Raw genomic sequence first — 13,801 nt, forward strand, 5'->3', positions numbered from 1 at the left:
AAATATGGCGTCACTTCCGGAAATACCGGAAGTTGACAACAACTTTCTTTTTTTAAACGGGTTCCCTCATTTTTTATTACATAAATAAGTTCTCTGTAAAATTTTATGAATTTTTATATTAAATACTCTATACCTGATGTTTTCCTGAGTATTTTGACGTTTTTGAGAAAAATATATTTAAAATTTTTGGATGAAAAAAACTACCTGTCAAAAAAAATTGTATAGCCTAAAAATCAAATTTAGTGATTACCACAGCCACTGTGACACAAAGAGAAGACATGTGGCTATCTATTTCGAAAATTAAATTGTTCAAATGTCATATAATAATGGTGGTAACTGTCATGGAATTGAGCTATTAAAAAATTATCATAAATCAATTTTTTCAAATGGAAACCCACTTTTTTATTTCACTATGCAATATGTGTCATATTTTCACGAATTGAAAAGCCTTTTCACTAGTGAAATAAAAAAAGTTTGTTTCCATTTGAGAAGAATGATTTATAACATTTTTTAATAGCTCAATTCCATGACAGATGCGGTCATTATTATATGACATTCGAACATTTAATTTTTGAAATAGATAGCCACATGTCTTCTCTTTATAGCACAGTGGCTGTGGTAATCACTAAATTTGACCTTGAGGCTATACGCATATTTTTGACAGGCAGTATTTTCTTCCAAGAATTTTAAATATTTTTTTTCTCAAAAATAGTTAATGTTAGGTATAGAATGTTTGATATCAAAATTCATAAAATTTTACAGAGAACTTAAGTATGTAATAAAAAATGGGGGCACCCATTTAAAATAAGAAAGTTGTTGTCAACTTCCGGTATTTCCGGAAGTGCCGCCATATTGAAAAATTTTTAATGGATAGATCTCCTGGTGAAACAATGATGTGCAAAAAATCTCCTATCTAGATCTTATAGTTCTTAGAGAAGAAAAGAGCTTGGAAACTTTTAATGCACGCTTAGCCTGGGACACCCTGTATATCTGATGATATTGGGGAAGAAAGAAAAGAGATTGTTTATGTTTTTAGGGCTATTTTAAAGGAGGGGGAAGACAAATTTAATATTTATCCGGAAGATTTGTTTTAGAAAGGGGTTAATCTAAATTTACACTGACAGTGGCTTTCATTTTGAAATTTGACAGAATGTTTCGGTCAAATAAGTATCACCGACCGTTATAAAGTATGAACTCTGAACTAATTTAAATCCTAATAGTACTGAGCTTATATACTAGAGCAAATCATTTACCCGTGACAGAGTTAGATACAATTAAGCTTGAGGTTGTCTGCTGATGACACCAGCATTCGCATTCTTGATAATAAGTGGTTGCATCATTTTGGAAATTTTGCATATTTGGATTGTTTTAAATTTTATTGTTGCACTTGGTTAAGAGGGTATTATTTTATTATTTCAGGTTGAAATAGCAAATTTACAAAAGGACGTTAAAGAAAAACACGATTTATTTTCTCAAGCGGTCAAAGCGCTCGAGTTAGAAGAAGAGGAATATAGAAAATACAAGCAGAGGAAAGAAGACCAACTAGTTATGCTACAACAAGAAGTAGAAGAGCTTAGATTGCAAATGGAGGTGATAATTTTTTATGACATAGAAATATATTTTAAAATCCATTTTACGCAACACTCGAATTTGTTACGTCGAACGAATGTTAAGCCGAGAACAGACCTGACGAACCATTTGTTCGCATTCGCAACATTGCTATTCGTTCGCACCGGGCGACGTGTGACACATTTGAACGAATCCTTTTCATTCGCTAACATTTCCACCATTCGCACTCTTTCCACTTCCTGCATTTTTACTGAGACGTCCACACAGCAACGTTTCTAATCATCCGCGGCTCGCGTTTTTCTTTGGTCTATTCACTTTTACCACCAGAAGATGGAAAGCATTCGTTCGCGCTGAAACCATTTGTCGTACGTATATTCGCTGCGAATGCAATTCACACCTGAAGCCTGACACAGACCTGAACGTTGCGCCGAATAACAAACGGAACAACGAACCGAACGACAAATGAGACGCTAGTTTGGACGGGCTACGAACATGTTTGCAAACAGAATTTCAAATCTTGGCTTGGTTGTCGGTTTTTAGTTTGATATCAAACGAAAATGCATGCGAATGCGTTTGAAAGTTTGGACGGAAACAAAAACAAAATGGCGAAAGCAGTAAAGGCTTATTTAATAAAAAATATTATCTTATTTAATTAGAATTTCCTAGGCATAATGGAGTGATCGGAAGAGAAATGTTTTGATTTAATTAGATTGTACCAAAAACACAAATTACTGTGGCAATCTAAAACTACAAAATGTTCCGCATTTCTTTGGGTGTATAAATGTATTTTCCACCATCCTCTTTATTTTCTAGCTTTTTTTTTTGGAAGTTAACGCATAATATATAATATGTAGATATATGTTGCTGCAGCATCCACATTTGAAACATTTTCAAAATAAAAGAAAAAATTTTCGTTTGCTGTTCGGTTCGCTAAAAGTAAGTTTATAATTTTTCGTCTTCATTTGCCATTCCGTTTGTTGTTCGGTGCAACATTCAGGTCTGTACGAAGCTTCAAGCTTCATATTTTTTTCATTCAAATGTTTCTTCAAGAGAAACATTTTCTCGCGAATGCGAACGAATGTTGACGTTCGTCAGGGCTTGAATTCTGTAACTTAGAAAACGCTAAGCGCTTTTAGACGCTCAGCATATATAAGATTAATTTTCGCTTAGCGCGCACTTAACTACCGATTTGGGTATTCTCATCTGACGCGCTTAGCGTCTGTACCCATTGCTCTAAGCGGTTTGAAAACTGCTACCTTACAGGATCGTTTTGCTTGTACAGTCAGTCAGTAAAAACAGAAAAAAATGTGATTTTGTGCGTTCTCTTGCTCTCTATTTCTTCTTGTATAAATTTCTCAATAAGTTATTGATAATTTACGACTTGGCAGCTATAAATGTTGTTCAAAACATCGAAAATGCTGTCTTCAACATTTCCCTCGTATAATAAGAATAATGCCACACCATAGAAAAATATATGGAAAAATAGGTTGACATAACATCATGTAACACTGACATTTTTCATCGTTTTATCTACATTTGACTGTTAGTAAACTATTAGATACCTGAGAAATTGCGATGCTGCCAATATGTGCTCAACGCGTATCCAGAAAACGATTCGCACGGCAACGAGGATACCAGAATCGACTGCTTGACGTGCCGCTGATCGAATACTTTTGCTTACCGCTTTGAAAGCGTAACGTTTTTATATCGAAGTTCCAGAATTCGGGCCCAGGTGTGTCCTCGGCTTTACATGCTGTTTATTTTTCATAAAAAGTCGAACTATACCGATTTGGTCATCGAAACTGTGCGGTCTGGATTTTAACGTGTAAAACAATGATGTAGATAGCTTAATGGGCATTCAAATATATTAAAAAGAGATAAAAATTTGGTCGACACATTTCTTTTATGCGTTATTGCCGGATTTTGCATCAAAATTTCAAACCGTACAGGTAGGCGTTTACGAAAAATGTTGCATCTAGGGTTGGAAGTTTATTTTTCACTATTAGTTACTCATTTTACTACAGCTGTAATAGACTATATTTAGTTTAGATATATTATCTTCATTTTAGAGTAGTATACATAAAAGTTTTTAAAATAGCTTATATTTCTCAATACACATTTTCGTACAAACGTAAAAAACCGGCAACACTCTAGGCCGTTTTTGATATTGTCTCTCTGTCTGTCATTTATATTATTCTTTGTCACGCGCATTAAAATCCAGACCACATAAATTGGATGACAGCAGGGTATATAGTCTGGCAAGGAAATTCATAATATCAGCAGACGACGCGACGTCAAAAAAATGAAAGCAGAAACTGTATTAATAGAGTATTTGTTTAAAATGATAGACAACTGTTCATTAACGAAGGTTGTTTGTCTTTTTAAGCTAATACTCTATGATTTCTGATAACATGGATGGCCATAGTCTGCTTATGGCTATCCATGTTAGCTTTGTAGACGCGTTTTTGACAGCTGTCATCTGAAACTTACTTCCTCGGTGTTTAAAACACATATTATATGGAAAACTAGTTGCTTTTTAGTTTTTAAGTTATAAATAAATAAATGCCTTTATTGACAAAAAATTTTTCAATTTGTAGACAAAGGTAAACTAAACAAAGTAAACAAACAAAGTACACAAACAAACAAACAAAAGATAATACAAAACATTATACAAATAATATTGTCAGTCTTATTGTTTAAAATAAACATTTATAAACGTTTACAATGTCAAAGAACAAAAAAATAAAAACAACATTCACGTATTACAGTTACGTATTAAACATAGAAAATTTCAATTTTAGGTCAACGCTTGCAAAAGGGATAGTGATCAAGTAATAAATTCGTATGATAGGAGCGAAATGCTTCATTTCCAAATCGATACCCTTCATAAAGAGTGCGAATCTAAAGATGCATCTTTGGCGACATTGAATCGAGAACTTTCTGTTGCAAACCAACGGCTTGTAGAGTTTGCTTGTCAAGCTAAAGAATACGAAGAAAAAATCGAACGTTCTCGTCTCAAGCAGGAATCCTTGGAAGTTAAAGTTCAAGAACAGCAAAAAACTATGGAACGCCTTTACGCTCAATTAGAGGTTTCCAATCAGCGATTTGTCAATGCAAAGGCGGACCTGGAAGAAGAGAAAAAGGAACGGGAACACGACAAAAAAATATTAGAGCGAAACCAAATGGCTTTAACCCTCCGCTTGGATTCGTTACACGTCGAGAATAAGAGGCACAAAGACACGATCCGTGATATGCAGATGAGACTGGAAGCGGCCGTCTCCGAGGCGAACAAAAATCAGAATTTAGCGGTGGACCAGGACTGTGTTTCCACCCCCCAACAATCAACTGACGCTCATTTTCTTTCAGTTTCGGACGCAGCAGCACCTAATGGAATTGCGCAAACGGACGCACCACATGTACCGGTAGGCGAGGCGGAAAGTCGCTCTCCGGCGCCTTCCACGCCCGACGGGCGTGCTCTCGCCACATTCGAGCGACTATTGGCTGAGGGGGGTGGCGACGCTGCGCTGCTCGCCCGATTCGGTGCCGTAAAAGCCGAATTTACCACCCAAAAACAGAAGATCGTCAAATTGAAAAGTGAGCAACTGAAAGCCTGCGAAATCATAAAGAGCATGATAGAAATTAGGAATAGGAGCAACGAAGAAATCGCGCGGCTGAAGCAAAACAAAGAAGAGTTGGAACGGGAATTGGAAGGCGTGGTGTCTAAGCCAACCAACGAGGGAGTGGCCCGATTAGAGATGGTCGAGGATATGGAGATCTCCACACCACCGTGCGAGGTAGATGTTACTTATAATTTGAACAAGGCTTTTTATGGCAAATTTCACTTCGCTTTGTAAATGCATGTTTTCATCTTCTCATTGCTTTTTGCTTTCCATATGTATCTTTAGTTGCCAATTAATATTTTCGAAACGTTAATAGAGTTCAAGCATCTAATTGTATGTTTTATTAACTTTCAAATACGAAACGTAAGAACGGACAGAAATAATTGCACACATATCTTACGTAATTTATTTTATATTTTTGTGTACAACATCGTGAAATTTAAATATCCATCGAATATTTTTTCTTGCAGACAGATCAAAATTTATCGACGTTTCGACGGCTTTTTACATCCTTCTCATCCAAAGGCTTTTGTTTGTGTGGTTTAAGATGTTAATTTTTATTTTTGTTTATCCTTTGTTTCGTTTGTTTTTTTATTGTAGTTTATTGATGTTTTATTGCTTTGTATAATTTCTTGCTCAAGAATCGTTTTCAAAATAAATATATATTTAAAGAGCAATATTATTTTTTCTTATATCCATTTTTCGGCCTTCATTTAATATTCATTTTAATTTCAAATTAATAATTGTCCTATATTGATTTACCTTAAAATTAATTTTCTTAATATATCTGTTATGAGTTATAGACCACTCATATGTAAATAATGTCTATACCTGTCGTGTGTGTCTAAATATAAAAAGAATCGAAATGAAACGCATTCTTTGTTATATATGATTACATTCAGAGACAATCTTTGATATTTAACCGTTTATGTTCTTACAATAAAAAACAAACGAAACTACCTTCAATCTATCAGAACTATAAACTATATACAGGGCGTCTCGACATAGTACTACTATATTTCATATCAATTAAACTTTTAGTTACGTAATCGAGGGCGCGATTTTTAAATTCATTGTTGCCAAACATGGACATATACGGCGCCGTGCTGACTAAAGTTTCATTCAGAACCTCGAAATCAGTTGAATAAATTAGTAGTTTCAATTAGCCATAGAAGTTTGTTCACCTAATTTTAATGTAAGCATTCAGAACGTCATAATTAGTGGTAGTAATTTTCAATTATTGGACAAACTTTTGACTTTTCCACTGATTATACTTCAAAATTTGCGAGGAATGCCATTTTGGCCTTTGATTATCACCCGTCAAGAAAAATTTTGGTTAGAAATCAAAAGTTTATTGTTTTATAAGCTAAATATTATGCTTTCTCTATGGATACAATAGACTACCGCAAGCTGTTGCTAGTATATTTTATTAATTTTAATTGTGTTTTTACACATTGTGAATGATCGTAAACTAAAAAGTATAAAATGTAATTGAAACCACTAATTGGGAGGTACTGAATGAAGCTTAACTGGAATTTAAATTTTGCGTTGGTCATTCAGGTGGTAGCTCTACTGCAAAAATGTCAAGTTGTCGCATTTATTTATTTATTTCCTGACATTGTCATTCGTTTAGACACTTTAGTTTTGTATTACGAGTTTTTGGTTTAAATAAATAGTGTTGTGATACTTTAAACTTGAAAATGTTCCCTAGCAGACCTTGCAGTCGAACATTGTTCTTTTAGAACCTCGTTTAGTGCGAAGTGTACAAGTTAGTTTAATAGCTTTATTAGAAGATTTTGAACGGGAAAGCGATAGTAATGGCCCTTAAGTGCTGTTAATAACTGCTTATATATTTATAATTAATTTATTTTTGTTTCCTAAAATATTTTGATTTTGATTAAAAGAAAATATATAAAAGTGGGTAACGCCATGTCGGCCAAGCTTAATTACGCGACTAAAAGTTTATTTGGTATGAACTGTATGTATTTCTGGAATCAAAATAAGTTTATATGTAAACACAATTTACCTCTATACAACAGTGTATTTATCTATTAAGGGGCAAGAATAAACCAACACGATAATTAATTTCAAATTTATGAAGCTTATTGTCATAGATGATTTGTGAAACTGACCTAACATTTGACATTTCTTCTAAATTTTAACGCTTGATGTGACAAGAAATATTTTTGTAAGGTAGCTTTGTATATACATTTTTTTTTCAAAAACTATGTTAGGTGCCATTTTTTACGAGAGATAAAAATGTATTAGAAGAACCTTATTACGTAAAAAATCAGTCGTAAAGCAAGTTGCAGAACATTTCTACTAGCAGGGCCTATCTTACCAAAAGGCCCGGGCCTTGGGCCCGGTGGTCTGGGGGGCCCGTTAGAGGTTGTAAAATGTTCATAATTTCAAATGTAAATTTACATAGCAGAGAAAAAAAAAACAGTTACCTCTGATAAGGAAAACAGAATTAAATAAAATAAGCTTTAGATTGATATAATTTTTGTTTTTTTTTCATTATTTATTTTGTTGAATATAATAATGTTTATTTATTTTTTAAAAGTATTAAAAAAATAAAAATAATTGTTTAATTTTTTTAACCCACACTAACAAGAGAATTTTTGAATTTTATTGGAAAAGAGGGCCCGAATTTTTGCTTGGGCCTTAGGGCCCGACCAGATGAAAAATAGGCCCTGTCTACTAGACTTTCTGTTTTCCTTTTTATACACTTTCTATTTTTTGTGAAAATCAAATGTTAAAGCGCCTATCAAAACACTGGTATAGTAAACGCCACGAATGTTTGGGAGTGATTCATTGCTTGATGAAGTTAGAATCGACACGCGCGCTATCATTTTTACATTAAAAACGTAAATTTTTACCGCAGACGTAGGTTTTTAAAGGCCCGATCTAATCATCTGCCTGTGCTCCTCCTACTTATTCTAAAATGTTAGCGTGTTTGACAAAGACGATACTATATCGCGTTTCTTTGATTGATTCGTTATTGTGCCTCAGTCCATTGGTGTGCTTGCAGTGCGACCAATGGGGCATTCCATTTTATATTTATAACCAAATGGTAAAGGTGTGGATCCGGTGGCTGACCTTGAAGCCCATATTTGCTGCATTTGATCATCGATACTCCGCAAGCGCACATCGTCGATGTTGCCAAATTGCAATTTATTTTCGAATTATTATATTTGCAGTTGAAATTTTTTTTTGAGTGTTAATCAATAATCAATAATAATACAAATTCTATAATTAATTTTATAATTTCAGATTTATCTTGATATCCATAATTAAGGTAAGAAAGAATATATAAAATTGTATATATATGTATAAGCAGAATTAAAACAAGGTAACTGTTAATGTTGCTGAAGCTGATTCTACAATTTTAATTACGGAGGCTAAAAGGCCTTTTAAGGCCTCCGTAGTTTTGATGGAATGTTAAAAAAAACTATTATGAACATGACATGGAGCTACAGCATTTAAAAATTAAAAAAAAAAGAAAAAAGAAAAAACTTGGACACATCCCTTTTAATTTCCCGAATTTTTAATAAAGCCCTTTTTAAACGTAGCATAATAATCCAGAGCAATTAGATTAATTATAGGAATCTAGAGTTTTATTTCTATTTAATTTTATTGCCTATGAAAATACATAATAAGCGTTCACGTGTTCACAAGCGAAATATTAAAATAATAATATAAATAATATACCGCGTACTATGATTGAAAAAAAATAGCATCAGCGATGACTATGAAATGAAGATCGCTGTCATTTTATATGGGAAATGTCAATCGTCATTTCCCAGCCAACTGGACGCCGTTTTTTCGATTATAGGTATATATTGACAAAAAACACTGAAAAGCATATATTTGTTTTCTACTGAAAATAATTCCAAAATAACTTGCAAACTGGCAACATCGAAGATGTGCGCATGCGTAGTGTCTGTCACTATATGCAGCAAAAACTCGTTTCAAGGTCAGCCACCGGATCCACACCATTACCAACCAAATATATGTTTTGACAAGACTTTGACAGTTCAAACAACAAATTACAACAGATCATATATTGATTATTATAATGACTTGAAACACCACGGCACTGGAATTAAGTTTTATGCAACCTTGAACAGATTAGTTCACATGGTAGCGATCGATAAATCACTCCCAAACATTCGTGGCGTTTACTATTCCCTAAATTTCTTCCAAATCGGAATATCGATTAGAAAATATCGTAAAAACGGGTTTATTTTTTTTTAATTTGATGCCTGCTAACTGACCAAAAAAGTACCGTATGATCGATAAAACGGCGTCAGCGATAGCTATGAAATGAAGATCGCTGTCATTTCACATGTAAAATTATATGGTGAATGTAATCGATGGTTATTTCCAAGCCAACTGGACGCCGTTTTTTTTTGATCATATGGAATTTTTGTGTAGAGGTAAATTGTGTCCAATTAACTTTTTTTATTCTATAAAATACGTAATAGTTCTATGTCCATGGAATATTCGGACACCCTGTATAATCCGGAAATAAAATATACCTACATTTTCATTTTTTTAAGTTTAGTCCTACATTAGCGATATACCCAGATTTTCCAGTGATGACCTCACCACAAAGGTATAGATATTGTTTACAGTAATTTTTTTTCCATAATACCGGGTGCGTCTCAAAAGTGGCTCAGCCCCTATAACTTTTTTATTTTTTCAGATAAAAAAACGAGTTTTGGTATGTTAATATATGACATAAATTATGATTGATTGATGTATTCAATTGTTTTTGGTTTTTTGGTTTCACCGGAAATGACTACAACTTTTGATTTTTAAATAACACCCTCGGCATTTTTTTTACTTTATTCGATAATAAATGATATTCTGAATAGAATGACATACCATATGTCAACTTTTGACATTCTCGCTTAATAAAAAAATTGTATTCTAAATTTCAATCCAGAGGGCTTTGTTGAAAACACTAATTCTTAATCAAGGAGCCGTGGAAAAATAGATTTGATCGTCTAATGTTTTTACTGTCTTGTCCTGGCCAGTTCAAAAATGTCCAAATCGTCTTTTTAATCATATCTCAATTTTTTCAAATGGAACGAGGGTGGCTCATTAGCATATTTGGAAAAAGCGTTTTTTACGAATAATTTGATACCACACACTTGGTATTTCCAGTCAAATTTTCGTTACGAACCGCAAGTTATAATTTCAAATAAACCATATGCGAAAATGTCAAAAGCTGACATATGAGAGCGTTATTTTCTATCGAATAAAGTAAAAAAAGACCGAGGGTGCCATTTAAAATTAATTATATTTTAAGTATATTAATAATATTAAAAAAAAAGCTGAACATATTTTTTTAAAATTATTAATATGTCTGAAATAATTATCAAAACATATTTAATAATATCTGAGGATTATGTAAGCTGGTCAGAATGGAAGCCAAAATGCAATAAAAATCAAAAGTTGTGGTCATTTCCGGTGATACAGGAAGTGACCGAAAACAATTGAATACGTCAATCAATCCTAATTTATGTCATATAATAACATACTAAATGATTGTTTTAACGTATCGCTTTTTTATTAAGTTATAGGGATGAGCCACTTTTGAGATGCACCTGTACCTTCCGCTCCGCAGATCGACACACTAACGCTGGACAAAGCTGGGAGTTATTACATTGGATCCCCAATCAGTGACGCGAGCATAAAATATATACGTCAAAAACTTTGTCGGTTCCATCTGCTATATGTTGGCGCATTTATCTTCAGGCTTAGTGAAAATATTCTTTAGATCGTTTGATCTTTAATTCATTTAAAAATTAATTTCATGACAAGTTTTTAATAAATGACATATAGAGGTCAGCCCAACAAATATCATCTTTTTTATTTAAAATGCCACTATAACGCCATTTTTTTCGATAGCAAGGTACATAGGATATTATCATTTTCCGTGTTCTTAGTTCATTCTCAGATAAATATAAGGTAATGAAAATAAATTTTTATCCCAGTTTGAAAAAAATAAGACAGATAGGTCGATGTTTTTCGTCTTCTTCTCTAAAATGTTTATAGTCTGCGTTCGCGCCGCTCTCCTAAATTTCCAGATTTAAACATACCCGTTTCTAAATTTAACTCGCAGCCTCTCGACTTTCTACCGTGCATCTCCGGGCATTCATTGTGATCTTTGCCAAGTTTTCGTGTGGATTTTCGATTTCTTTTTACCGTTCCGATTTCGTGTACACAATATTTCAGGCGAAATATATAGTACGCTCAGGTGAATTTTCTGTTATGTTTCACTGCTTAGGACGCTGCGATAAGGTATTATACTCGGCGTTATGTATCCCGTGCATGTTTAGAAACGAAGTTTTTTATAATTAGAGTATATTTAATAGTGAGTACCTAATTTATTTAGTTGTATTGGTTTGAGTTTGCATTAGAATCATCTTTGTCTGCTTGTACTAATACAGATTGTAGTTATAAAAGCTGCTGATTCAGGATTTCTTAAACTGGAGTTAACAGTTTATAAGTCAAAATTGGAGAAAAAAAGTGGGACATTATCACACAAAGCGTCGCGTTTATTTTTACCCCTAATGACAAATTATTTATGTGTTTAATTTATTGTGTCTCATTTTTAAAATGATATAATATTTTTATATTTTGAGCTGGGTTATTCAATAAACGAGCACAGAAAGCTTTTAAAAGCTTCATTCAGAACCTCGCAATTAGTGGAATAAATTACACTTTATACTTTTTAGTTTACGATCATTCACAATGTCTAAAAAACACAATTAAAATTAATAGAATATCCTAGCAACAGCTTGCGGTAGTCTGTTGTATCCATAGAGAAAGCCAAATATTTAGCTTATAAAACAATAAACTTTTGATTTCTAACCACAATTTCTCTTGATGGATGATAATCAAAGGTCAAAATGACATTCGCCGCAAATTTTGAAGTATAATAATTAGTGGAAAAGTCAAAAGTTTGTTAACTTTTTCTACTAATTGAAAATGTCTACCACTAATTTAGACGTTTTGCTAATTTATTCCACTAATTTCGAGATTTTGAGTGAGGCCTTAGTCAACTTTTAATATGCATTACTAAAAATGGAATACGCTGTCAAATGTTACAGTTATTGTATAATTTAATAATAATAAACACCTTTTTTAAAAGGGATGCCTTATATATACCGGGTGCGTCTCAAAAGTGGCTCACCCCTATCACTTTTTAATTTTTTTCAGATAAAAAATCGAAATTTGGTATATTATTATATGACATGAATTAGGATTGATTGACGTATTCAGTTGTTTCCTGCCACTTCCTGTTACACCGGAAATGACTACAACTTTTAATTTTTAAATGGTGCCCTCGGTGTTTTGTTGCTTTATACAATAGAAAATGACACTCTGAATAGAATGACATACCATATGTCAACTTTTGACATTTTCGAATATGGTTTATTTGAAATTGTAACATGCGATTCATAACGACAATTTGACTCGAAATACCAAGTATGTGGTATCAAATTATTCGTAAAAAAATGTCTTTTCCAAATATGCTAATGAGTCACCCTCGTTCCATTTGAAAAAACTGAGATATGATTAAAAATACGATTTGGGCATCTATTAACCGGCCAGGACAAGACACGAATAATATTAGACGATCAAATCTATTTTTCCGAGGCTCCTTGATTTAAAATTAGTGTTTTTAATACAGTTATGGCACTCTAGATTGAAATTTAAAATTCAGTTTTGTTTTAAGCAAAAATGTCAAAAGTTGACATATGCTATGTCATTCTCTTTAGAATGTCATTCTCTATCGAATAAAGTAAAAAAACACCAGGGGTGCCATTTAAAAATCAAAAGTTGTAGTCGTTTCCGGTGAAACAGGAAATGACAGAAAACAATTGAATACGTCAATCAATCCTAATTTATGTCATATACTAACATACCAAATCTCTAAAGTTATAGGGGTGAGCCATTTTTGAGACGCATCCGGTATATTACAAGTATAGTTAGATAGCACAATTCCCGATTTCAAAAATATGTAATTCAAATAAAGATTAAAAATATCATACATGCCCCTTTTTTCCAACGAGCCTGGGAAGATTTCAGACAGGCGACATCTAAAAATGACAGAAAATTTACGTCTTTAGATTTTTAGGACTTCAATTCAACCATGTTTTCATGTTTTTTTAGGGTTCCGTACCCAAAGGGTAAAAACGAATCCTATTACTAAGACTTCGCTGTCCGTCCGTCCGTCCGTCTGTCACAAAGGTCTATCTTATGAACCGTTATAGCTAGACAGTTGATATTTTTACAGATAATGTATCTATGTTGCCGCTTTAAGAACAAGTACTAAAAACAGAATTAAATAAATGTTTATAAATAAAAAAGTACTTTCGCTAAACATTATCTTTTAAGTAACAATTTTACATAGAATCTTTCAAGTTCTCGGTGACCGTGTGCTTAAAGCGTTAGGAATAGGACTTTACGCTGCTATGACGTTGGAGCCGTAGTAAGGTTCGAATCCTAGTCAAGGCGACTTTTTTTTAATAGTTTTTTTTTTAATTTTTACATATTTTTACATATTTATTTTTACTTTTTACATATTTATTATT

At 33.0% G+C, this 13,801-nt stretch overlaps 1 protein-coding gene across 8 annotated transcripts in view; it reads left to right on the forward strand.

Moving 5' to 3' along the window:
- The window catches only part of LOC115879684 (centrosomin-like), a 65,814-nt gene that overhangs the window by 37,004 nt on the left and 15,009 nt on the right, over window positions 1-13,801 (forward strand). For 5 of the 8 annotated variants that reach the window (XM_030896617.1, XM_030896614.1, XM_030896613.1 and 2 more), the window contains 3 exons: window positions 1,420-1,590; window positions 4,371-5,363; window positions 9,757-9,807. In XM_030896617.1, the coding sequence (XP_030752477.1) occupies window positions 1,420-1,590; window positions 4,371-5,363; window positions 9,757-9,807 (1,215 nt within the window). The remainder of the gene's footprint in view (window positions 1-1,419; window positions 1,591-4,370; window positions 5,364-9,756; window positions 9,808-13,801) is intronic. The other 3 variants (XM_030896619.1, XM_030896616.1, XM_030896615.1) reach the window with 1 other exon arrangement.

The sequence above is a fragment of the Sitophilus oryzae genome, unplaced genomic scaffold, assembly GCF_002938485.1.
Source record: "Sitophilus oryzae breed Bouriz unplaced genomic scaffold, Soryzae_2.0 scaffold_1583_pilon_pilon, whole genome shotgun sequence".
NCBI classification, from domain to species: domain Eukaryota; kingdom Metazoa; phylum Arthropoda; class Insecta; order Coleoptera; family Curculionidae; genus Sitophilus; species Sitophilus oryzae.